Source organism: Helianthus annuus, chromosome 1, assembly GCF_002127325.2.
Source record: "Helianthus annuus cultivar XRQ/B chromosome 1, HanXRQr2.0-SUNRISE, whole genome shotgun sequence".
Taxonomy (NCBI): Eukaryota; Viridiplantae; Streptophyta; class Magnoliopsida; order Asterales; family Asteraceae; genus Helianthus; species Helianthus annuus.
In genome coordinates, this window is record NC_035433.2 from 115,495,962 (window position 1) to 115,520,792 (window position 24,831).

General features: G+C 34.2%; 1 protein-coding gene across 1 annotated transcript; it reads right to left on the reverse strand.

Moving 5' to 3' along the window:
• Positions 1-1,177: 1,177 nt before the first annotated feature.
• On the reverse strand, positions 1,178-18,231 carry LOC110873123 (DNA topoisomerase 3-alpha). The gene is made up of 23 exons (XM_022122051.2): positions 17,834-18,231; positions 12,983-13,161; positions 12,837-12,909; positions 12,408-12,530; positions 12,192-12,313; positions 11,627-11,699; positions 11,415-11,531; positions 11,191-11,274; positions 8,949-9,128; positions 8,743-8,871; positions 8,550-8,624; positions 6,517-6,606; positions 6,292-6,393; positions 6,179-6,213; positions 5,955-6,084; positions 5,709-5,867; positions 5,583-5,621; positions 4,470-4,548; positions 4,280-4,351; positions 4,097-4,180; positions 3,697-3,879; positions 3,488-3,608; positions 1,178-1,605 (listed from the first exon to the last, which is right to left on the reverse strand). The coding sequence occupies exons 1-23, from the start codon at positions 18,137-18,139 to the stop codon at positions 1,374-1,376; spliced, it is 2,787 nt and encodes a 928-aa protein (XP_021977743.1). The 5' UTR covers positions 18,140-18,231; the 3' UTR covers positions 1,178-1,373.
• Positions 18,232-24,831: the final 6,600 nt, after the last annotated feature.

Sequence of the window (24,831 nt, forward strand, 5' to 3'; positions counted from 1 at the left end):
TATAGATAAAACCAAATAACCCGCCTACTTCAAATAGACAAAACCAAATAACCTGGCTACTTCAAATAGACAACCAAGTAACCCGCCTATTCCAAATAGACAAAACCAAGTAACCCGCCCGCTTAGGACACATAGACCAAACCATGGATGCAATGTAATGCAATGAAAACATTTCACGCAAGTGAAAACATTTTGTGAGAGCACCCTAGAGATGAGATTATAGTCTATACTCGAGACTGAGTCCTAGTTCGCTATAATTGTGACTCTGATACCAGTCTGTCACACCTCCGCCGAAGGCGGAAAGATGAGGAGTGACCACGAAAGGTTTCATAGCATCCGATTAGCAAACATCTATATGATAAAAAAACGTTATGATACCAGGTGTTTAAAAGTTATAACCACCGTAACGTGTTTAGGTTTACATAACCCAAATATAACAAGTCTAACAATAACCAACAAAAGTTATTGTTTAAAAACCAAGACTTTGGCAATATATCTCATATACAATGAGAAATACAGACCGAGTGAATGGAATGACCAAGATTAACCTTAGATTTATGACAAAAGGACCTACAATGATGATCCCTAGATTTATGAAAAATGAATTAAACCTGTACTAAGTAGTGTGGTGATGGTACCACATTAAAGCAAACCTAGTTAAGATATTGTTAAGTTTCAAAAAAAAGTTGAGGTATAGTGTGGTGATGGTACCACATTAAAGCAAACCTAGTTAAGATATTGTTAAGTTTCAAAAAAAAGTTGAGGTATTGTTAATTTATTGTCGTAATATATTAAAATTCCAAGTTTTAATTTACTTCCCGTCATCGACTTAAATCAATCCATGTTAATCTGAATCCAATCAAAACATTGTCATTATTTCCCCAAAAATAACTTATTTTAACTTATCATTTCATCTTGAGTTCTATCAACAATATTATTTTCCTGACCCGTTCAGCTCGGGTGTTACATAAAACATTCCCTATCATGACTTCCTTACCAAATACGACCATACTGTGATTCAAAATATAGCCAATAATGCGGTACATTATTATATAAGATTTAATTTATAAATTTATATAATACATGACGGCTAGAGCATGTAAAGTTCGCACCACACGCCTAGCGTCACACCTCCACTTTTTGAGCCTAAACGTCTCAGGGCACCTCACGCTTTTTATATACAAGATAACTAGCAGTTATCTCAAAAAATTCACAGATTTTAATGTATTACAGCTTGCAACAAAACTTGACTTCCACAGGGTATAAAGAGAAATTTTTAGTCACCAAACATGACTATGTTACATGCTAAATGGATAGTGAAGAACAAAAGGCAGATTTTTGTAGATGATTTACAATATAAAATTGGAACCAAATCAGTTTCGCATACCACGGTTTGGGCAGGCATTTGCAAAATGTGACGGGTCACCACAAATAAAGCAACTTCTGCCAGAAACAGGATCACCTGTGGCTGATACGAATCTCACATCCCCACCACCTTGGCCACCACCACCACCACGACCACCCCCACGACCGCCCCTTCTGCTGGTTGTTGTAGCTGAACCGCTGCCGCCACCTCTTGTAGTGGGGACGCTATCCTCCCAGCAGCTTCATAAAATGCAAAAACAGTTTGTTCTCATTACATCATAAAAAGTCAACCCATTGTATTCTATTTCAAACATATTTAACTGGTCAAAAATAGAATTTAGAGTTAATTACACAGATGGACCCTATGGTTTATAGCTAGTTTCACCTTTGGGTACTAACTTTTTTTTAGAGTGAATTGCAAGTTTTGTCCTTTAACTTTAGGCCATTTTGCAAGTTTTGTTCTTTATGTTTAAATTTGACGAGTTTTGTCCTTTATATTTAAAAATCAAGCACGTTTTACCCTTTGGGCCTTAAAAATCAAGCACGTTTTGTCCCTTATGTTTAAAAATCAAGCACGTTTTGTCCTTTATGTTTAAAAAATCAAGCACGTTTTGTCCTTAAAAATCAAGCACGTTTTGCCCCAAAGGGTAAAACGTGCTTGATTTTCAAACATAAAGGACAAAACTCGTCAAATTTAAACATAAAGGACAAAACTTGCAAAATGGCCTAAGGATAAAGGACAAAACTTGCAATTCACTCCTTTTTTTAACAGGTTTAGCTTTTATGGTTTCAATTTTGTAACACGTGTGGGTACTAACACCAAAATTAGTTAATTTTATCAATATAATGACTAAAATACCCTTACATTTTTTTTAATTTTATCAATGTAACACCTTTGGGTACTAAGACCACCCGTAATGGGCGTGGTTTTTTCAAAAAAAAGCCACCAAAAACGCCCAATATCCCCCACCACCGGCCCCCTGGGCGTGATTGGTCAGTTGTTTTTGTTTTCGCGTGATTTAAATCACGCCTTGCCCCCCATTTGTTTGTCCAATCATCCTCTATCTTCCAATTCTTTATCCAATAAGATTTTTTTCATGGTTTTTGTTTTATTTAATTATATTACATCTCATTTAACACTACACCCCTTTTGTAAAAACGCCCAATAATGCCCCATTGTTGATTGGCTGCCACATGGCGCAAAACGCCCTAGGGTGGGGCATTATTCACCCCAACGACTACGCATGGTCTAACACCTAATTTTATTTAAGTTTAAATCAATTTTACAATATCTATTTATTTAATTTTTTTTCATCTTTTTATTATCTCTTAATTAACATAAAATCTATTTATTTTTTTTTTCTTTTCATCTTTTTATTAAATTTCTTATTTAACATAAAATCTACTAGTTACACCAGTATTATTATTATTTTTAAGGGTAAAATTAATCCAATTACATTAACTATTTATGATTTTAATTTTTTTTATAGTTAAAAACTAATTATTATAATCATATTTCGATAAATTATTATATAAAAAAAGTTAACTATAGAATAAATGTAGAGTAATTATGTGTGCTTTGTATTATTGTACATTATTTTTAAATGTTGAGTAATTATGTGTGCTTCGTCCCTGAGGTTTGGCCACTTTTGCGACTTTCGTCTAAGGGTTTGTTTTTCCGCATATGTATCTAAAAGGTTTGAAATCTTGTCATTTTCATCCGGCTCGTTAACTCTATCCATTTTTCTCCGTTAGTCAGAAGTATTTTCGTCTTTTTGTTAACTTAAAGGGTAATTCAGTCTTTTGCACTTTATGTACAAGCATTTAGCATAATGTAAAAGTATTCAAAACAAAACAAAACAAAACAAAACGAAGTAGGTAAAAAGACAAAAATACCCTGACTTAACAGAGAAAAATGGATGGAGTGAACAAGCCGGATGAAAATGACAAGATTTCAAACCTTTTGGATCCAGATGCGGAAACAAATCTTTGGACGAAAGTCGCAAAACTGGCCAAACCTCAGGGACGAAAATGGCATTTTACTCTTTAGTTTATTATTGTAATAATTGTTGTTTTGAAATCATAATAAAAATTAAAATGACCAACAAGCGTGTGTACTTACACAAAGAACTTGCAACCCTGTGTCTGACAAGAGTAGAACTTTCTTCCCCGGTTGCTCTCTGTGTTGGCGGTTTTCAAAACGCAGAGCGAACCACAAGTAGGGCATGGAATTGGTGAATCCCCTGCATCAACGAATAACAGATTAAAGACCCAATATTTATAAATATCTTCCTAAAGTAAAAATCCATTAAGAGTAATAAATATAAATACCGCTATTTGAGTTCACCCTCTGAGATCGAGCACTACGGTTTTGAGAAGTGAGAGAATAGCAATCACTAGAATTATGTCCCGTTTGGTGACAGAAACTGCAAGTAGCCTGCTGCAGCTGCTGCTGATTATTATTATTATTTCGAGAATCGTTTCTAGAAGGGGCAGCGATCCCTCTTCCTCTTGCTGAATAAAAATAAGGTGTATAAACAATAAAATGGAGAAAAAAGAATATGAGGCAATGAGTGAATTTTTATATAGTTTTTAAAATCTTTTGTGATCGTATCACCTCTGAAGAACATAAGATTAAATCAATGCTATACAAGCAAATCAAATTGCAGCTATTGAATTTGATTATGTAATGAGCAGCCGCTTAGAGTCTTGAATAAAAAAAAATGTATACCTGGTGTACTTGAAGTATTGCGCTGTCCAGAACCAGACATTTCGATAAGCTGTCTCATAATATCATCACAGCCACCAACACAACCTAGATTAAAGGCATAATCGTTCAGGACAATTAGTATTTTTATATATATATTAATACATAAATATATATATATATATATATATTTGAACAATAGATTACCTAAATGATGGACATTGAAGTTTGGTGGGATTTCCAGCCGGCGAAATGTAAACTGAATCTTAAAAACGGGTCCTGTCGACAGTGAAACAATCTTAAATTATAACGTGTCGTGGTTAACGTGTTAACACAGCTGAATCAAAATCTTATAAACAACATGTGTAGTAAAGGTCTAAATGAAAGGTAAAAAAACCTGGAGTGCACATATTGCAAACAGTTGTGGTAACAACGGCTTCTGATATAGATCCAGGAAGCCAAATGACATTTCTACACTGCAAGAGTTTGTTCAGTTGATATTAGAGGTAGCAAGATGAGTGAGACGGGTGGGTTATGTAATGGGTCAAAACAAATCGGCCCATTCATAAGTAAATGGACTAAAATTGCCACCTGTTGTTAATGTACACCATATAATAAACAAAAACCAGAAACTTCAGAAAAGCTTCAAAAATGCACATGAAATGTAAAATATAGTATTGGTCTGATACAGCAATGTGCGGTAACATATAAAAACTTCTACTGCCAGGTCAGCACGTAGAAGAAACAAAAAGTATGCTCTATGTAAGTAAAACAACATTATATATACTATAAATATGCTATTTTGTCACATCAACCAACTTTGGCCCCTCAACTTTGACATTAACCAATTTAGCCCCTGAATTTTAGTAATGACATGTTTAGCCCCTCAACTTTTGTAATGACATGTTTAACCCCTCAACTTCAATAATAAATAATTTTAACCCCTCAACTTTAATAATGACATGTTTAGCCCTTCAAATTTAATGACATGTTTAGCCCCTCAAATTCAATAATGACATGTTTAGCCCTAACTACATCAAACAACTAGCTCCCTAACTTTAATAATAAACAGCTTTAGCCCCTCAACTTTGATAATGACATGTTTAGCCCCTTAACTATATCAAACAACTTTAGCCTCTCAACTTTAATAATAAACAACTTTAGCCTGTCAACTTTAATAATGACATGTTTAGCCCCTTAACTGCAACAAACAACTTTAGCCCCTCAACTTTAATAATAAACAACTTTAGACCCTCAACTTTAATAATAAACAACTTTAGACCCTCAATTTTAATAATGACATGTTTATCCCCTCTACTTTAATAATGACATGTTTAGCCCCTCAACTAAAACATCATAAAACTTTAACTCTAGCGATATGCTTATTTTTATCTACGTTTCGAACCGTTGCGAAGCGCGGGTGGTATCCCACTAGTTGATTTTAACAACATAATGATACCATTTATGTGTCCTTCAAACAGAACACTGCACCAAAGAACCAAACACTTGCCTGTGGATAACCTGAGCAGCCAATCATGAACTTTCCATCCTGTAAGGATAGAGAATACTAAAATTATGCAAACATAGTAGCACTACTAAAGCTTCGACTATGTTATGTAGAATGACTGTAAATTACCGGTTTTTTCCTAAGAACCAAATCTGAGTCATGACAAACGTCACATTTCCGCACAAGCTGTTGTGCATGATTATGTTGATCATCTCCGCCAGTTGTTCTATTTGTACGGTCGAAAAAGATTTCCAAGGCTTGGAAAAGTTTCGTTTTGTTCACCCTGGCCTGCAAAGTATGCCAATTGAACTAATTAAAAAAAAAAGAAGTTTTCAATCCAAACAAAAACGTTAAAATTTCAAGGCGTCAACATACATCTAAAAAGCAAGCCTTCATCTGCTGTAAGCATGTTGCAAGTACGTCATCTTTTCTCTTGTTTCCTATGCTAACAGCTTTCATGTCTTCCTCCATCATACTGCGAAGATATGGCTTCCAAAGCTCGTAGCTGAAAGTATCAAACACCAAAAGTTAAACGATAATACATGTCACCAACATCAAGCAGAAGAATGAAAAAATCAACTTCTGTCATACGGTTATACCCCATATCATCGTATCCCATAACTAACGCCTCACCCTGTGATCAAATTCAAAGTTACAGTTAAAATTAATTAAAAAAAAAAAGTAAAAGATAAAAGGGCAAACAAGATTGTACAAGATTAGTTGGCTTGAAATGTGAACCCTCTTTTATAGCATAGAACCTATCGGTCAGCTTCTTGATATGATCATGCATTGTAGCATCTGTCCCAATGCCGGCCTAAAAGATTGCAAAAATAATAAAAATGAGATAAATGGAGTTCTGTGAGTCTGCAATGGCAATCTTTTCCATTTGGTGATTAAAAAGAAAGCGAAGAAAAAGCGGAGACGTGTTGTTCCTCACCTTGTCCATATAATCTAGAAGATCAGATTCACTTAAGAGGGGCGGTGGCCTTGTAATCCCCGATTCAAGAGTTAATGATGTTGGAGTGAACTGCATATGATTGTCGAGCACGGTTAGATATCAGTGTCTTTTATCGAAATATTAATAGAAGTTGATGACATCCAAAAGAAATGATTAATCAAACTTCTTCAGCTGTGGAATCCAATGGTTTTTATTGAGAATATTAACAAAATTATATCTCTGGAATAATAATAAAATATAAAAAAAATAAAAATGGAAAACAAAAAAAATGTAAAGCTGACTCATTTGATATTATAACTCACAAAATCTATGAAGTTCCATCTGATATTATTGAAAGATAGAAGAATTTTATAACCATCACTCGTGCAAGGATCAACTAGTTAAAGTAAAAGTCAAGCAAATTGTTTGCACAGTAGGCATTCAAGGACCACTAGCGGCTAGTGCATGCTGAAGATGTATCGTATAGCTACTCTCACTTCACTTTGTAATAAACTAGAGTTGCAATTTTGACCCGTTTACTTAATAATGGGCCGATTCTAGTTATGTTTTACTTAACATATTCTGGTCATCTGGTCATGTTTTACCTAACAGATTAGATGGAAACAGGTTACAGGTCAAATGGGTCAAAAATCATATGTAATGCTTCTAAATGTGTAAAGTGTTCTCAAGCAACACTAATCATTCTCATGTTCACATAATCTTTCATTCCACTTCAAGTCGTTTTGAACTGCTAGAAATGTCATGGATAAAGAAGCATTAAAAGAAAACATATAAATTTAATTCATTGTACATCAATAACAAAACATATAAAAAAACCTACAACTGAAAAATTGCTTTACACTATAAAATATCTTCTACAACGTAAACTTAAGTGAATACTAAAGCCCAAATCTTCAATATTTCGACCCTACTGACATTCAAATCAACAAAACCAGCCCTAATTTCACAACAAACAACAAAACCTCCATTTCAAAACCCTATTTCCCAACACAAACAAATTCAGCTTCGCCAACACATAAAAACATCTAATTTATCCTATTCACATTCCAAAATCTCTTTGTAGGCACAATTGACAAAAGTGAAATACCACTTCACATACAACTGTATGCGTTTGGCCATATACTGAACCAAAATTTACTGTTTATTCACATAACATATCTATCTCACCAGATACAAACACAATGTAAGCATGAGGCTTTTCCTTGTAAGGTTGACTACTGAAAGCAAAGATAATAATCAAATACTAATTTTCAATATTAAAGAACTAACAACTGATATAATTACCAAAGAGCTCTAGCACACATTACTTCACATGAATCATTACAAGTTACAAACGAAAAATATTCATTTCTCGAGCAGTTAATTCAAGAACGGTGGTAAAATTAAATATGTGTAAAAGGATTAGGATCAAATACAAAGGCTCCTTAAAATAAGAAGTGTACAAAGGCTCCTAAAAATAAACCCACTACAAAAAAAAAATAAAAAAAAAAACCTAAACACCCACCACCACCCAAAAACCTAAATCCCCCACCCCCATCACCCACCGAAAAAAATAATAATAATCATAATTTCTTTTGCCGGGGGGAGGGGGGTGTTTAGGCTTTTTTTAGGGTTTTTTTTTTTTTTTTTTTGGGGGGGGGGGGGGGGGGGGGGTAGGTTTTTTGGGGGTTGGGGTGGGGGTGGGTGTTTAGGTTTTGGGTGGTGGTGTAGTGGGTTTAGGTTTTAGGTTATTGGACACTTGTCACTCTATAAAGCCTTCTTACACTTCTTACAATTAGGAGCCTTTGTAGAATAACTTAAACCATGTGTGAAATATAATCGGTTTACTTCCATAAATTTGGTGATTGATGTACATTTAACAATACTGACACTCTTATAAGTTACAATATGCATTTTGGGAAGAACTTTATGTGTTTAGTTATTGAAAAATACTTTTTATCACACACAAATGATGGAAACAATGAACAATGAAAAATCTAAATAATACAACTATGAGAGCTATAAACACAAACCTGCTGTCCAAACGTGTAGTTGGGGATTAGAGACCCACCCCATGATTCGAATCGGTAGACTTCCAGATAATTTTTCTGTTCATCATTATGAATTTATTAAATTAGAAAAAAAAAAAAAAAAAAAAAAAAAGCTAAACTTACAAAAATTTCACATCAACAAAACAAAGAATCACATTAGTCAGTACAAACTTACAGCAACAATTGTTCTGCCCAATGCTGAAAACATCTCCCCCGCAATGTCAATTTCTACTGTGGTTTCAGCTCCAACAGCCGGTTGAGAAACACATGCTAAATAATGGCGAACAACTAGCTCATACAGTTTCTGTAGCAAGCATGTGTTTAAGCATTAATAAAAATGTCCACGTCTGAATAAGAATATTGCAATATTATTTCACTTACTTTGTGATCCTCACTCCATCTAGATTCTCCGGCTGAAAATTTTGTCGGGTGAATAGGAGGATGTGCTTTGTCATCATGCCCGCCGCCACTTGGATTCCTCCAGAGTCCTGACGACGGATCCAAGAGTCGCTGAGCGTATGGGCCCCACACGGGATGCTCCTGTTGTTCTTGTACAAGTATCTATAACCATCCAAAAAACAATCGCAACCAGAAAAAAAAAAATATCACGTTTACAGTTGGTAAAGAAAAAGGGTCAATAAACTGAACCATAATTGCATGAAATACAAACACAGAAAAAGTAAGTTTGTAACCTTTAGGGCGTCATCACCATAAAGGTGATCTTGAAATTGCACTCAACCAGGTTGTGTGATACGTTATCCTAGATAATTCTTTTGTAAAGAAGTGCAGTAGTGGCTAGTCTGCGAGTAGTGTGTCTAGTGTTTGAGTGGCGGGTACTAGTAGCGTAACCTATATAGCTTAGTCAGTATGTTCTTGCTTTGGTTATGAATTAATAAACGAAAATTACTCCATCTTTTCTACTTACTCTTCTGATCTCTCCCTCCCAGTTCTGTACCTATCATTGTGAACTTCCATTATCTTTCATAACTCTCTGAACTTCTCAGATTTCAGAACCAAATATAGCATTTTAGACATGCTTGCCTTACCGAGCTACCAGGGATATTCCATTGCTGTTCAAAATACACCTTGAAAACTGATTTGTGCCTTATCTTATTAACAGACTTTTATAGTTTTATCAATAGCATAAATAAATAACTCAAAATCCTCATTAGTGTTTTACACTTTTACATTACTAGTACTCACCCAAATCAAGCAGCTTAACCTAAGTTAGGGTTTGTCTATAGTCGGACCATGAAACTACAACTGATAAGTTTTAATGTGCAACAGCCAATTCAATCCGGATCTACATTCGCATTATCAGAAACAATACTACAGCCAAAACAACAAACCTAAAACAAACAGCCATTTAATCGCATATAATTCTCAGTTAATTATGAGCAGACAAAGTGAAATCAGACTCACCAGAACTAAAATTCAGGAAGACGGTGAGTTAAGCGTACACTTGTACTTTCCATTTTCTTAAACGTTCAACATTTTTTCAACATAACTCCATTAAACATTACCCAAACCTCTGATTCCTATAATGTCATTTACTGCTCTATCAATAACATAACCTAAAAACTTTATATACTTAGGGATCTGGCATTTAATTACTCTAAGTTATAGTGACTTATTTAATCTAGGTTTAGGGCACAATTTGATTAGCTTGTTGATCCTGAATTAAATGTCACATTTCGATCATGCAGTCTCCATAAATCACAAATAACATTTTACACCGCCAGTATTCACCCAAATCAAGCAGCTTAACCTAAGTGAGGATTTCTCTATATTTGGGTCATGAACTACAATTAATAACTTCTAAAGTGCAAGAACAGATTCAATCCAGATTTGCGATCGCATTATCAGATTCAATCCAGATTTGAAATCACAATAACATTTCGATCATGCAGACTCCGTAAATCACAATACCAGTTTACATCACTAGTATTTACACAAATCAAGCTGCGTAACCTAAGTTGGGTTTTCTCTATAGCCAAAATCACGAAACTGCAATTAATAATCTCTAAACTGCAACAGCCAATTCAATCCAGATCTACTTAATCACATACAATCAGAAACAAAACCACAATCGAAACAACAAATCTACAACGATCAGCCGCTTAATCACATCTAAACTTCAACTGATTATGCACAAAGAATGTCAAATCGTACTCACCAGAACTTAAATTCAGGATGCCAGCCAACAATAGCAGTTGATTAATCACATATAACTTTCAGTTTATTACAAACGAAGGAAGTAAAATCACAAAAACATTTCACATCACTAGTATTAACCTAAATCAAGAATGTTAACCTAAGTTAGGGTTTCTCTATAGTCAAATCACGAATGATGATTTCAAAGGTATGTTTGTCAAAGGTAAGAACTTGCAAGAGGCAGGCTATATTGTTCTTTTGGTTATAATGTTTCCTATTATAGTCGTGGGGTATTTGTACCCTTTAACTCGCTTATGGTATAAATTAATTTTTATTTGATAAAGAAGACTGCTATTTGTAAAAGTAAAACTTAATCAATAAACGCTAAACTAAGATGGGTACTAACGAATTAACTGTGATACAATACAAAGGAATGGTCATGGTTTTATTTTAGAAGAAGGATACCCACATGTAAGTCAGTCCTTGTTGAAAAGGAATCAGTCTCTGTACGGGGATAACTTATAAAACCAGACTGATAAAGGTCTTCTGCAATCTACAAAAAATAATCATAAAAAACAGTAAGAACGTGACAATGGATTTATTTACAGAAGATAGCGAAGTACCACTTAAGTCTTCTTCTTCAATCAAATGGTAGAATACTTAAAAATTGTCTTCACAAAAAATGAAACTAACCTTCATTGTTTGTTCAGAACTCATCCTAAAATAACGTGATGCTCGCTTCTCTAGTTCGATGGTGTTTAAAGGATGAGGAGGATATTTTAATTTCTCCTGCTTTCTAACTTTTGTGACCTGAATTTGAATAAAATTGTTAAACTTCATTTTATTTGTTTTAGAAACCCATTATATAATGATAAGACATTATTGTTTTAAGTTTTAACACTTACGGTTGCAATAGGTTCTTCAAAACACATCTCATAAAGCAATACTGCACATGTATAATCGAATAAATGTCCACGCCTATAAATAGCAACAAAATGAGTTAGATTGCCAATACACAAATTCATCATCATCATACTCAGTAAATCCCACCAATAGCAAAGCTAATGTATGGTCTGAGGAGGGTAAGATGTAGACAGCCTTACCTCTACCCCGTAGGAATAGAGAGGCTGCTTCCAGTGAGACCCCAGGCTCGATGGCATTGTATCAAGCCTTGGACATAAGGCACATAACACTCGGCAATTAAGACAAAGGCCAATTAGTGCATGTACTCCCTTGTCTTTCAGCTATCAACGCCACCACATGATGCATGATTAACCATCCCCCTCTTTAAACATTATTTTCACGAAATTAGTAAAATAATGTTAAAATTAGTGCACTTTCGCTTTTGTCCCCCGAGCGCCCACACATATATACATTATATGCGCATACCGCAAGCGGAGCGTACCAATACACAAATTCATATAAAACCCAAAAAAAGCATGAAAAGGTGACAAGTAGCACAAAGTTTACATCCAATTAAAGTTGGCAGTGCCTTCATCAGTTGTATGAGAACACTGGATCTTCCAAAATTCTTCAGGTTCATGTGCTTGTATCTCCCAGTACCGTTCAACAACAAATCCCAGTGTGGGAAACTGCAAAACACGATAACCACACGGGAATCCTAAATATAATTATATAACTTCAATTTTTAAATATATTTGACTCTTTCTTGAAATACCGTTATACCTGACAAGGACCATAACTCAGAATAAGGTTTCTGCCATCTGTAGAAAAATTAAAATCAAATGCATCTTTCAGTAGCATTGTTTGAAATCTTGTAAAGGATGCACCAATTCGGAGGTCTATCTCCTGCATACAGCTCTAGGTTAGTGATTATATAAAAAAACTATATTATTATCTATGTCGTCCAAAGTGCTTGAGGCGTGCGCCTAGGCGCTGAGGCGCACTAAATGCATTACGACTGGTGATGTGCGTCGTGCAATTTCAAGCTAAAAATCGCCTACAACCCTAAAACATCCTAAATGAGCCATAAACAACACTAAAACATCCTAAAGTAGCCAGCCTAAAACATCTCTAAAACCCTTAAATTAAACGTTGATGTCGCCTGAAAAGGTTATCCTAATATAGTAAAAATATTTAGTGAGTAATACTAACCTGTCTAACATCCACAGCTTCAGAAAACAACTGATTAGGCCGAGCAAGCTGTTGTGCAGCTTGGTGAATTTCCCTGCCAATAAAAACAAGAAATTGTAAAACTATTATATTTTAAGCCCACAAAATAAAATTGATTATAATCACACCTGTCAATTAAAGATGAGAAACGCGCCCTCCAAATATTAAGATGAGAATTCACATTTAAACAAACTTCTACAACTTCATAAGCAATGTTTTCTCCTTCTCGATCACAATCGAGCCACAAGACAAGCCATTGGCATTTTCTAGCTTCCTCCTCTAAGGTCCTTCTGATGTCTAACTTGTCCTTGATTACATAAACCAAAACCAAAACCAAAACCAAAACCAAAACCAAAACCAAAATCAAATTCATAAGATGATAATTTACTTCAAGGACTTTAACGAGGAATTATATAATAATACAAAAACTAACTTGGGGTACCACCTGCTTATTTAACCGACGTGTCCATACAAAGGCACCGTTTATAACAAAAAAGTAACACGGGACACAAAACAAACCGTCACATATCATTACGGACGCACCCATCTGAATTGATTAAAAAAAGCCACTCATGCGGTTTTGTTTCTTTCCCGCCTTTCCATCTACACTCACACAAACCAACATGATTCCTTTGTTAAACACGTGTCCCTTCCAATCTAAACAACCGGACAGTCAGACACTATCCATTCGAAATACCGTCGTTCCGTTCAAGAGAATATAACGCAACCATCATATGAAGAGGTGCATTGATTCATCACACTGGTCCATGACATGTGTGTGTCTCTACAACCATCTTATGAAGATGTGTTGATTCATCACACTGTTTCGTGACACATATATATGTATCTGCAAATTACCGTGAATATTTCGGGTTTTCAGTCACCTTTTCTGCCATCCACGCTCTCTGATGCTTGATTTGGTAATTCAATTAGGGTTGATTTTTTTTTTTTAATTTAGAATGTGTAATTTTGTTTCTCTTATCTTCTGAATAAATATATTTATGTGAATGCAGGTTTATTCAAATGGTGTTTAGATCATGGTGACTTTTTGCACTAAATCATCGTAGTCGAGGACGCAACAATGATAACTGACATCGGACCTCGACGTTTCTCGCTTCTTCAACACTAACTTAACGCCATAATACCAGGGTTACGGTTGCCGTTAAATTACTTATGGCAACAACAATAACGGACACCGGCAACAGTGCCAACACTGCAGATTATCGTCGGAAAGTCGGACCGCTTTACCTTCGCCGCCGGAGAGAACCGCTGGACGTAACCGGAACATCATCCGACTGGCTTATGATGGCCGCCGCCGCTGCTCGGAAATCTGACCGGTCACCACACCCTTTTTTTCTCTCTCTAGAACTCTCATCTCTCTAAAATATGCATTTGTGTACAGTGATTAACAAAAAAAAAGGAACTAAATAAATGGGTTTGATGGTTTAACTTTAAAAAAAAAAATTTAAACAAACGTGAAGGGTTGGAACCAAAGTAATAAGAATACCTACTCCAGATTAGTGGTTTTGAAGATAGTGTGGCCTTAAATTTGAGATTCATGTTATCTTCTGCAAATATTTAGAGAAATAATTTTATTTCTTTTCTAATCTTCATGTTTCACATCATGATGAAACTATAGAATAAAAATTATATAGTAATATAATTGAGTTAAACTCCTAGGATGATTTATTTTGGTTTTAAATCAGAAATGATTGAACAATCCATTCTTAAAATATTTATGAATAATAAATCAATAAATCAAAATAATGTTAGAAGATAATTTCTAAAAAACTAACATGTAAAAATATTGATTTTTGTATAAAGCGGCCTAAAATCAAACCGTAAATTTGCACTCACAATTTTTTAATGACAATGATAATTATTTTACAAGTACAATAATATTAGTTATTATTATTAACGATTTTAGGATAAAATATATAATAGTTCTTGATGCTATATGAAATTGTTCTTTTAAGACGAAAAGTTGGCTTTTAATATATAATATTTAATTTAATATAATATAATAATTTTAAAAAAAAAAAAAAAAACTGGTCTTTACCATTTGATTTGTGAGCTGATTCCCCATCCGATAATTAACACCAACTTCTTATATTATCGCGTATTATATATGTAATTGTAAAGAAAACATATCACAAAATATAATATGTTGGGGTGGTATTTTCGCATATTCAACAGACAGGACATGCCGATTCAACTCCCCTTCATATTGTTTTTTTATATTAGCCTTTTAGCATCTCGCCGCAACGCGCGGGTGGCGTTAACTTGTAAAATAACAAAAACAAAAAACATTGGACATAAAAAAGTACAGAAAACGATGGATAATGATTTTAGTTCCACCAAATTTGGTGCCACACGTTGATAGGAACCTGGTTCAGGTCTACAACCATAATGGTAAACAGGTAAGTCACAATTTCAAGTTCCTTATTATTATAAAGAGAAATTGATGGAGGGACAGTAGTGGGAAAGTTTTTATCAATTCTAGCTAGTAACTGTCTTAGGATTAGTATTAATCGCTTTGTTCTTCCATTGTAATGTTTTGTTCGGTTATTATCAATCAAAAACCGTACTTTGATTATGGCGACCTAGCCTATCTTGAATCAGGCCGGTTATCCCCTAATTTTGTCAATTCAATTTCTCGGTATCTATCATTTGGTTCCAATGCCGGGAAATTTAAGAATACAGTGAATAAAATGTCTTTGTGTATCAGCCTCTTTATGGAGCTGCTGTGTTGTTTTTGGGTGGTGATCTACTGCCTTGCTAGATCTTGATGTGGAATAAAATGTCTTTGTGTTAATCGTTCCTAAAAAGTAGTGCTTGTTGTGAGTCTAGAAAGAGAGTATAGATGTAGGATGACTTTCGAAAGAATTTTTAAATCTACACCCAATATCACGTTTTGCACAACTTAATTATTATAGTAATCGTAGTTTGTGTAGTCACTAGTCGTATTTGAAATATTAATCATATACTATTTTCAAAGGGAACAAATAAGTCTTTCTGGCCAACCGTACACGGTCCAGCCTGTATTGAGTATTGACCTGAATTTGTTTTGACCCATTACCCAACTCGCCCATTCTAGTAAATATAACGATGCTAGAATTCAAAAATAATGTATTATGTTTTCAGGAATTGACAAAGCTAGGGATAACTGATATACAAGGAATTGAAAAGCCGGAAATGCCAAACCCTACAAAAAAGCTAGAAAAGGCTGCCATTGCTGAATAGGATGGACTTTACTGTAGGTGATAGTCTCTAGCTTATTTTATTTATTGATGTTTTATAAGTTTGCATTTTGAGACATTTTGGGACATAAGGTTAATTTTATAGTGTTTCCTGCTCAAAATCTTGTATTTGCTGATTTTGAAACATGAGGTGGTCATGGCGCATACAACGTCAATCAATCGTGTAAGCACCGCGGGTCATACGAAACTTCATCAATTTTCTATTATTCTAATAAATTTTTTAGGCTTCTAATCCTCTGTCCATACATGTAACTAGATGTTTATGTGAAACGATTATTTAACCAAATAATTGCATTGCTAATTCAGCTGTCATTATTTTACTAAACGCCTGCTTTTTTATTTGTGATTGTGAATTTCTTGTTGCTCTGAACAGCTCTCATACTGCTTGCATTCAGTCAAACCCGTATTGGACAAGGACAGTGCCATGTGGCTCAACTACAGTGTCTAATATATTACCTCAGCTTGATCCCCAAGTTTGACTGAAAGGGAAGAACCATCTGCTTCTGTGGCGGATGATTCATTAGTATAACGGTGAGCTTTAATAAAATGATGAAATGCCTTGACTCGATAAGAAGTTGATCAATACTAGAAGGTGCTTCAAATTCCTTCACTATTTGTCTCTAACTTGTGGGTTATTAGGTTCTAAATGTGTGGGCAGGTTAACTTGATGCTTGCTAATTGCTATTAACTTTTACCTTTCATTTGAATGAACTCATGCCATGGCTGGTTCTTATAATTTAAAGTGTGTCATAGTTATTAAAGGCATGACGCGCACTCAGGGCGACTTGTTGGGCACAGGGCTTTGTTTGCGCCTAGGCGTGCCTGGGCGCTCACTTTAATAACTATGCAGAAGATTATGAACTAACCTGAAGATTAAAGGCGTGAGGCGCACTCAGACCGATTTGTTGGGCCCGGGGCCTTATTTGCGCCTAGGCGCGCCTGGGCACTCGCTTTAATAACTATGAAGTGTGTTTAGATAAGATTAAGAGGTTTTATGTTATAAGGGTATAAAAGTAACTTTGTAACTTTCTTTTCTTTTACTCCCAACTCGGGAACACTTAAAATGTCTAATTTCAATTCTTTTCCTTTCCTTCCCATTAACTCGGGAACACGAAATAAAATCACAACTTTTCCTTTCATTTCTCTCCTAATTACCCTTCCTTTCTCTTCTCTCATTAAATGAAACTCGGGAACACAGCGTAAGCGTGTTATCAAACGGTCATCTAGGTGGGGTCTAAACGCATAAAACAAGAAAATTGCAAGACCTTCACCATCCAACTTAGCTCATGGATGGATCTATGAAACGGGTCAGCCTACAATTGAATAGTTGATCATTTCACACAACAATCGGATTTTCGCTTTAATAACTTTGTTCTTCCATTGTAATATTTTGTTAAGCTATTATCATTTATCAATCAAAAACCGTATTTTGTTTATAGATACCTAGCCTGTCTCAAATCAGGCCAGTTATCCCCTAATTTTGTCAATTCGATTCATCAGTATCTATCACTCGCCAACACCGATTCCTGTATAAACTAGTCATTTGACCTACAAAGTCAAAGCATAGCTCCTCTACATTTATAGAACCAAACACACATACACCCTAATTCATCAACCGGTCTCTTAACACATCTCCCATCCTACTAATTAACCAATAAACTTCTACAAATCCAACTCCCTACCTTCACAAAACAAATGAAACACTTAATAGAAACATACCTCAGGAACATGTTTCCGAATCGGTGCTTCGAACAGATCAACGGGATCACAAGAGTGCCATTTCCGATAACGGCCTTCGAACTCCATCTCCATGAGATGTCCGGTGACGGATGTGAACATCATCTGGCACGGTTGGCCTTGAATCGCGTAATTGAACTCGAAGATTTTGTTGTAGCGTGATCTGCCCTCTCTCATTCTTAAACCCTGGTTTCTTGATAATATTCCGGATACTGTTTTGGCTACTGATGGTTTCTCCGCTACGTTCAGAACCCTAATTGCTCTCCCTCCGCCTCCGCTTGCCGCCATTGCTTGCCGGAAAGTTGAAATCCGATTATCTGTAAACTGAAAACCCTTAAGAAACCCCTTTTGGGGTTTTGATAATTTGGACGCACGACTGTTTTCCCGCCTTTGTGATTGAGGGTAGCTTGGTTTTCGAGTAAATTACCATTTTAGTCCCTGAGTTTTGTCCAAATTTATCATTTTAGTCCAAATAGTTTTTTTTTTTGCCTCTAGGTCCCTGACTTTTACATGTTGTTGCCATTTTGATCATTTTGTCTAACTCTATCCAAAAACCCAGTTTGTAACAGGGGTATTTTGGGGATTTTCTTAAAAAATGTTTTCAGTTGCCATTTTGATCCAATTCCAAAAAACCAAAAAAATTCCAAAAAATCAAAAAAATTCCAAAAAAATCTAAAAATAAAAAAAAATCTAAAAAATCATAAAAATTCTAAAAATACTAAAAAATTCAAAAAAATCTAAAAATAAAAGAAATTCTAAAAAAATCATAAAAATTCCAAAAAATCAAAAAAAATTCTAAAAAATCCAAAAATCATTAAATGTTTCGGCACGAACCGTTTCGACCCGTACTGTTTCGAACCGAACCGTTTCGACCCGTACCGTATCGAACCGAACCGTTTCGAGTACCGTTTCGAACCCGAACCGTTTCGAGCCGAACCATTTCGATGCGAAGCGTTTCGACCCGTACCGTTTTGAACCGTCCCGTTTCGAACCGTACCGTTTCGACCCATACCGTTTCGAACCGTACCGTTTCGAACCGTACCGTTTCGACCCGTACCGTTTTGACGCGAACCGTTTCGAACCGAACCGTTTCGACGCGAACCGTTTCGACCCGTACCATATCGAACCGAACCGTTTCGATACGGTACGGGCTCGAAACGGTTCGCGTCGAAACGGTTCGATTCGATACAGTACGGGTCGAAACGGTACGGTTTGAAACAGTACGGGTGGAAACGCTTCGCGTCGAAACGGTTCGGCTCGAAACGGTTCGGGTTCGAAACGGTACGGGTCAAAACGGTTCGTGCCGAAACATTTAATATTTTTGGATTTTTTAGAATTTTTATGATTTTTTAGAATTTTTTGGATTTTTAGATTTTTTGAATTTTTTAGAATTTTTGTGATTTTTTAGAGTTTTTTTATTTTTAGAATTTTTTGAATTTTTTGGAATTTTTTTGATTTTTTGGAATTTTTTTGATTTTCTGGAATTATATTATAACCTTATTAAAAAGCAACTAATTTATGCATATGATAGTTGTACAATTGGCTTTGGGAGTTTTTCAAAAAAAAAAATTGAAATTTTCCTTTTCACCCCTAAAGTTTTAATCTTTGACAATTAAAGTTTAAAGTTTTAATCCTTGTTTCATTTTTAACCTTAAAGTTTTAATATTTGACAAATTAAGTTTATAGTTTTAATCTTTGTAAATTTAAGCCCTTTGATTAATTTGATTTTTCACTTCTAATTCAAAAGTTTTCATCTTATATAATTTAACCCCTTTGATTAATTTGATTTTTCACTTCTAATTCAAAAGTTTCCATCTTTTGCGATTTAACCACTTTGATTTTTTTACTTATGTGCTGTAATCTTGGATTTGAGAGTTTTTCAAAGAAAAAAATGGTTATGCATATGGTTGTTGTAACATTGGCTTTGAGGGTTTTTAAAAAAAATGATTTTTTTACTTTTCACTCAAATGTATTTCATAAATTACCTTTAACGCAAAACTATTTGTTTTTTATTTTTAACATAAAACTTTTTATTTTTTGCAATCTATTCTCACAACTTTTTTTACTTTCAACTTTGGTCCTTTATAATTTTCATTTTCCGCATTTTTTTTTTGTTTTATGCTTCGTTCTAAATTTTGTGACTAAACACATCGAAACATGCGTCTTTGGTTTAATGTTTTTACGTTTCGTTCTAAATTTTGCGAGTCAACACGACGCAATGTACGTGTGTGGGTGAACGTTTTTACATCGTCTATTTTTTCCCGTTTGAAAGGTTCAACATAACGTGTGCATCCTAAATCGACTTAGTTATAACTAAAGAATCCCCGCCGCATTGCGGCGGGTCGTAAATCTAGTTGGATCAAAATGGCAACTGAAAACATTTTTTAATGAAATCCCCAAAATACCCCTGTTACAAACTGGGTTTTTGGATGGAGTTAAACAAAATGATCAAAATGGCAACAAAATGTAAAAGTCAGGGACCCAGAGGCAAAAAAAAAAAACTATTTAGACTAAAATGGCAAATTTGGACAAAACTTAGGGACTAAAATGGCAATTTACTCCTTGGTTTTCTTTTAGTTTAATAAAAGGAAGTTAAAAGAAATTAAAAAAAATGGTTTTTAATTTAATAAATGCCTAAATGGAAGTTCTTTTTATTAACAACTAGCGGTACACGGGTCGTTTCTTAGAAAACCATGCATAACATATATTGACAGAGAGTAAAAAAATAATTACTGCAGACTTACAAAATTGATATAAATTAATGATCAATAGCTTTATTCAATAGCAATTCCATTATGTTGAGAGCAAACTACTTTACAAAATTACTTTAATGATAGGGTGATTTTGGATTTTGTAAAAATGTTTGTCTTTGTACTACTTTACAAAATTACATAGAATTCAAGAAAACGAAACAACAAATTAAACAGATGTTGAGTTATTCAAAGTTCTGTTGAATACTAAATGAGATGTTGACCAAAATTCAAACAGATGTTGACCAAAAGTCAATCGGATGTTGACCAATAGTCAAACAGATGTTGACCTTAAACAGATGTTTGGTTTAACGCCACAGATCTGTTTATGGTCAAACATCTGTTTAAGTCCAAATATCTGATATAGAAGGCCAAACATTTGTTTAAGGCAAAACATTTGTTTAAGCACAAACATCTGTTTAAGTCTGAACATATGTTTAACTTAATCAGATCTACTGTCTTCTACTCTTCTCACATTGTTTTCCTCTTCAAAACACTGTTGAACCTAACATGGGTTTCCATTAACTATTGACCAAAAGTCAAACAGATGTTCAAACCACTGTTTGTTATTGTATTTCTTTACAAAATTACATAAATTTCAAGAAAAACGAAATAATGACTTAAAGAACTATAATTTAACACATAATCTAATCGGGCAAAGCAATCTATTATCTGACAGTTCCCTGGTTTTGACAACATAAAACACAACATCATCATGCCAAATATAGTCGTATACATCCATCCATTATTTTGAATTCATAAACCCATAATGCAGAAGAATGTCACATTTGCAATTAATAAACCAGGTTTCTACTAATTGAAGTTACTATTAGCAAAAAGAAGCATGATATTATCTATATATAAAACATAAAGTGCTAATAACAGTATTTTATCATGTTAGCTATACATAGCAGCAAAACATCAAGTTAATAATTAAAAAAAAAACATACAATATCACCATCAAAAAATTCATAATTATAATATCTGATATCAGAACATACTTAAATGTCGTTGTTAAACTGAGGTAACTTGATTTAATACGATCTTTTGTTCCGAAAACACGTATGTGAAGTGCAACATATCACCAAACCTCAACTTATTCTCAGTCATAAACTTTCGCCAGCCGTCCAACGCATAACGTTGCTTCAAATCATTTAACTCCGACTTAACATCATAAACCTCCACACCTCCAACCATGTTTTGAACTTTCAAAGGATGAAGATCAACAGAAAGACCTGCTCGTCTGGCAACTTCAACAGGAAGACGCTACATGTATTGTGTGGAAAAAAATAATAGTCAGACAATAAACATATATCATTAGTTTGTTATAAAAAACGGTATACCAGCCTATAGTCTCCTTTGCGATCAAAATGAAAGAACTCAGGGTCGAGAAGACGTCCAAAATGTTTTTTTGCAGTATTTATAATCTTATTTCTACAGATAAGCTTTTTTCTGAACGTTGGAGGCTTTCTTCCCCTTGATGAAAAAGTAAACATATACATGTGAATTAAAGGAATGTTGAATATATGCACAAAAAACAGTTTATATAAGATATACTGATTAAGTGGCGAGTATAGATACCTTAACTTTGTGAGCAGATGAAGAACATCCAATATGATCACTTGTGTCGACAGGTAAGGCAGCATTTCCCTTAGTCATATTCTTGACCGTTTCCTTTCTCTCATAAGTAACTTTACATTTCTTCTTAACATATTGTCATAGAGTAACTTTAATAACCATAGTAATATAACAATCTTTAACATGGTAAACTTACATCTTGTGTTTTATTCAATCGTGAAGACATGCGTCTCTTCGACGTGCATTCGGCATTCGTTCGTAACTTCTTCTTAATAATACATTATTGGATAAATGTAACATCAGTAAACAACATTACTAATGGTTGTAAAAACATTAAATTCTTATATGTGTTAAATTAAAAATAAATAATTTTAATAATTTAGTAAGTACCTGAGTAACGGTTCTTCCTTCACCTACAGACACAACTTCTTCATCCTCATAGATGTCCTGGTCAACATTAATGAAAGAATTTGTATAATGCTAAAATAATTAAAACCTTTAGTGCTAATACTAAATACATACGTACCTTGAATACATTCTCAACATAATCAGCCTTCGATATCTCAAGCACACTATCATCACCAGATTCAGGTTTCTTCGAAAAGCAAATCTCAGTCTCATCTCTATAAACTACTATGTCAAAAACAACATCATCAATTCTGCTAAACACAAGCAAATCATCCTCCAGTATTCCAACATCTTTACACATTTCCGGCCATCCTCTAGCAAATACAAAGTTCGTATCAACCTTAGACACCTCAACATTCCAATAGGAACCCTTATAACAGATTTGAAATTTGTAAAATTGTTTAATGAAGCAGTCTTTGATTACCTGCATAAAATAAAAAATAATGAATACTATACGTGAAGTATGTGACTTATGAGAATAAGCGTTGACAGATTTAAGATGCAAAAGGATTAAAGTTAAGATCAATAGTCATACCGTAAAACCAAATCTTGCTAACGGTTAAACGTGAAATAAGATTCACCACACATGCCATCAACAAAACATGAAAGTTCAAGCCCAAAATCACCTAACGCTCTGAAAACCAACAAAGTATCCCTCGGCAAATTGAGATCTTTAACAACATTGTCCCAACCGTCAGTTATTATTGGCGTTGAATTTTCTATTCTGGCCCTCACAAACCACTTTTTACCATACTCATGATAGATTCGCAACTTATTTTTTTGCCAACAATCTCCCCACTTTTGATTAGCAAAGGCTATATGTACATCCTGTATGTAATTTTTAAGTAGTGTAAGAAAATATAAACTATAACAACTGTTAAATGTATATCTCAATAAAAATAAATTATGTATATAAAAATATGTCATACCAGTTTCAAAGATTCTGGGTTATCAAGAAACTTGACAAATGTAGTATACATGACAAAACCTGAATCAGTAAAGATGATAAAACATTGAAATTAAAAAGTTGGCTTCGAAGATGAACATTAACTTTTTGTATTAACAGAGTATCTACTGAAATTAATCATAGAAACAAAGTATGAGTTAAAATTTTTCTGCAAATAATAACTATTTTAATATGTTCTCAACAAATGATTCAAACACCTAACTAAACCCTTCTTGAATGTATAGCAATAAACTTAAAATCGTATTTGTAGCAAGATAGGATTTGAATTTTTTTTTTTTAGAATTAAAATCGGTTAAACAATATAAAGTATTACAGTATGAATTTACATACCAGTTGTTAAAGAAAAAACAACAAAACCTCCAGTGATTCAAGTGTAGAAGACGGAAAATAAGAAAGTTGAAACCCTAGAAAATGACTGGGAAGAAGAGATTTATGAAAGAAGTCAGATGATAGATGTTTGATGTGTAATAAAGCTAAAGAAATAATGACAGATGTGTTTTCGTTTTCCCATATTTTCAACAAATGAAAAATATTTACACATACACCACTTATTAAATTTGTTATTTACATTTACCAACTTAATAAAAGATGTCTAACAAAATGTGTTTGGAAACCTCTGTTAGTCGTTGGAAACAGTGTAAGTCAAACAATCGTTAGATAAACAGAAGTTATGACAACAGATGATAACTTTCAGCAGTTGTTTTATTTTTAGCTAACCTTTGTCCACGTCAGAACCTCTGTTATCATAATGCATGACAGTCAGCAGTCAGCACTATAGTAAATGAACAGTCATTAGGAAAAACAGAAATTATGACAACAGACGATACCATTTAGCAGTGGATGTGTTTTTAGGCAAGCATAAGTTTCAAAAACAGTTGTTTTCAATCAGTGTAACTCAACAGTGGTAAGTATAACATCTGTTATTAGCCCAACCACTGTTAGGAATGACTGAAATAATTAAAATGAAGATGCGACAACAAAGATTAAATACTATTAAAATTTATGTCATTTAGTCAACAGTGGTAAATCAAACAGTCGTTAGCATACACAGTTGTTTCATCATCAGCAGATTCTTCAAAAAACTACTATCAATGATCAAATTCTGAACATTTGTTTTATCTTTGCACTCATCTGTTCACCATCAAACCAACCCCTGATGCTATTAAACCTCTGTTGACTTACCAAGCAGATGTTCAGACATAATTCAACATCAACATAATTTGTTAACCATCAAACCAACCGTTGATACTATTAAACCTCTATTGACTTACCAAACA

What these genes read in the sequence shown, in the direction of transcription:
- LOC110873123 (XM_022122051.2), bottom strand. Translation starts at nt 18,139, where the DNA reads ATGGCGGCAAGCGGAGGCGGAGGGAGAGCAATTAGGGTTCTGAACGTA. An exon ending in TGAAGGCTTGCTTTTTAGAT is followed by an intron (nt 5,868 to 5,954) that starts GTATGTTGACGC and finishes CATACTTTGCAG; the next exon opens with GCCAGGGTGAACAAAACGAA. An exon ending in CTTCAATGTCCATCATTTAG is followed by an intron (nt 4,181 to 4,279) that starts GTAATCTATTGT and finishes CCTTTAATCTAG; the next exon opens with GTTGTGTTGGTGGCTGTGAT.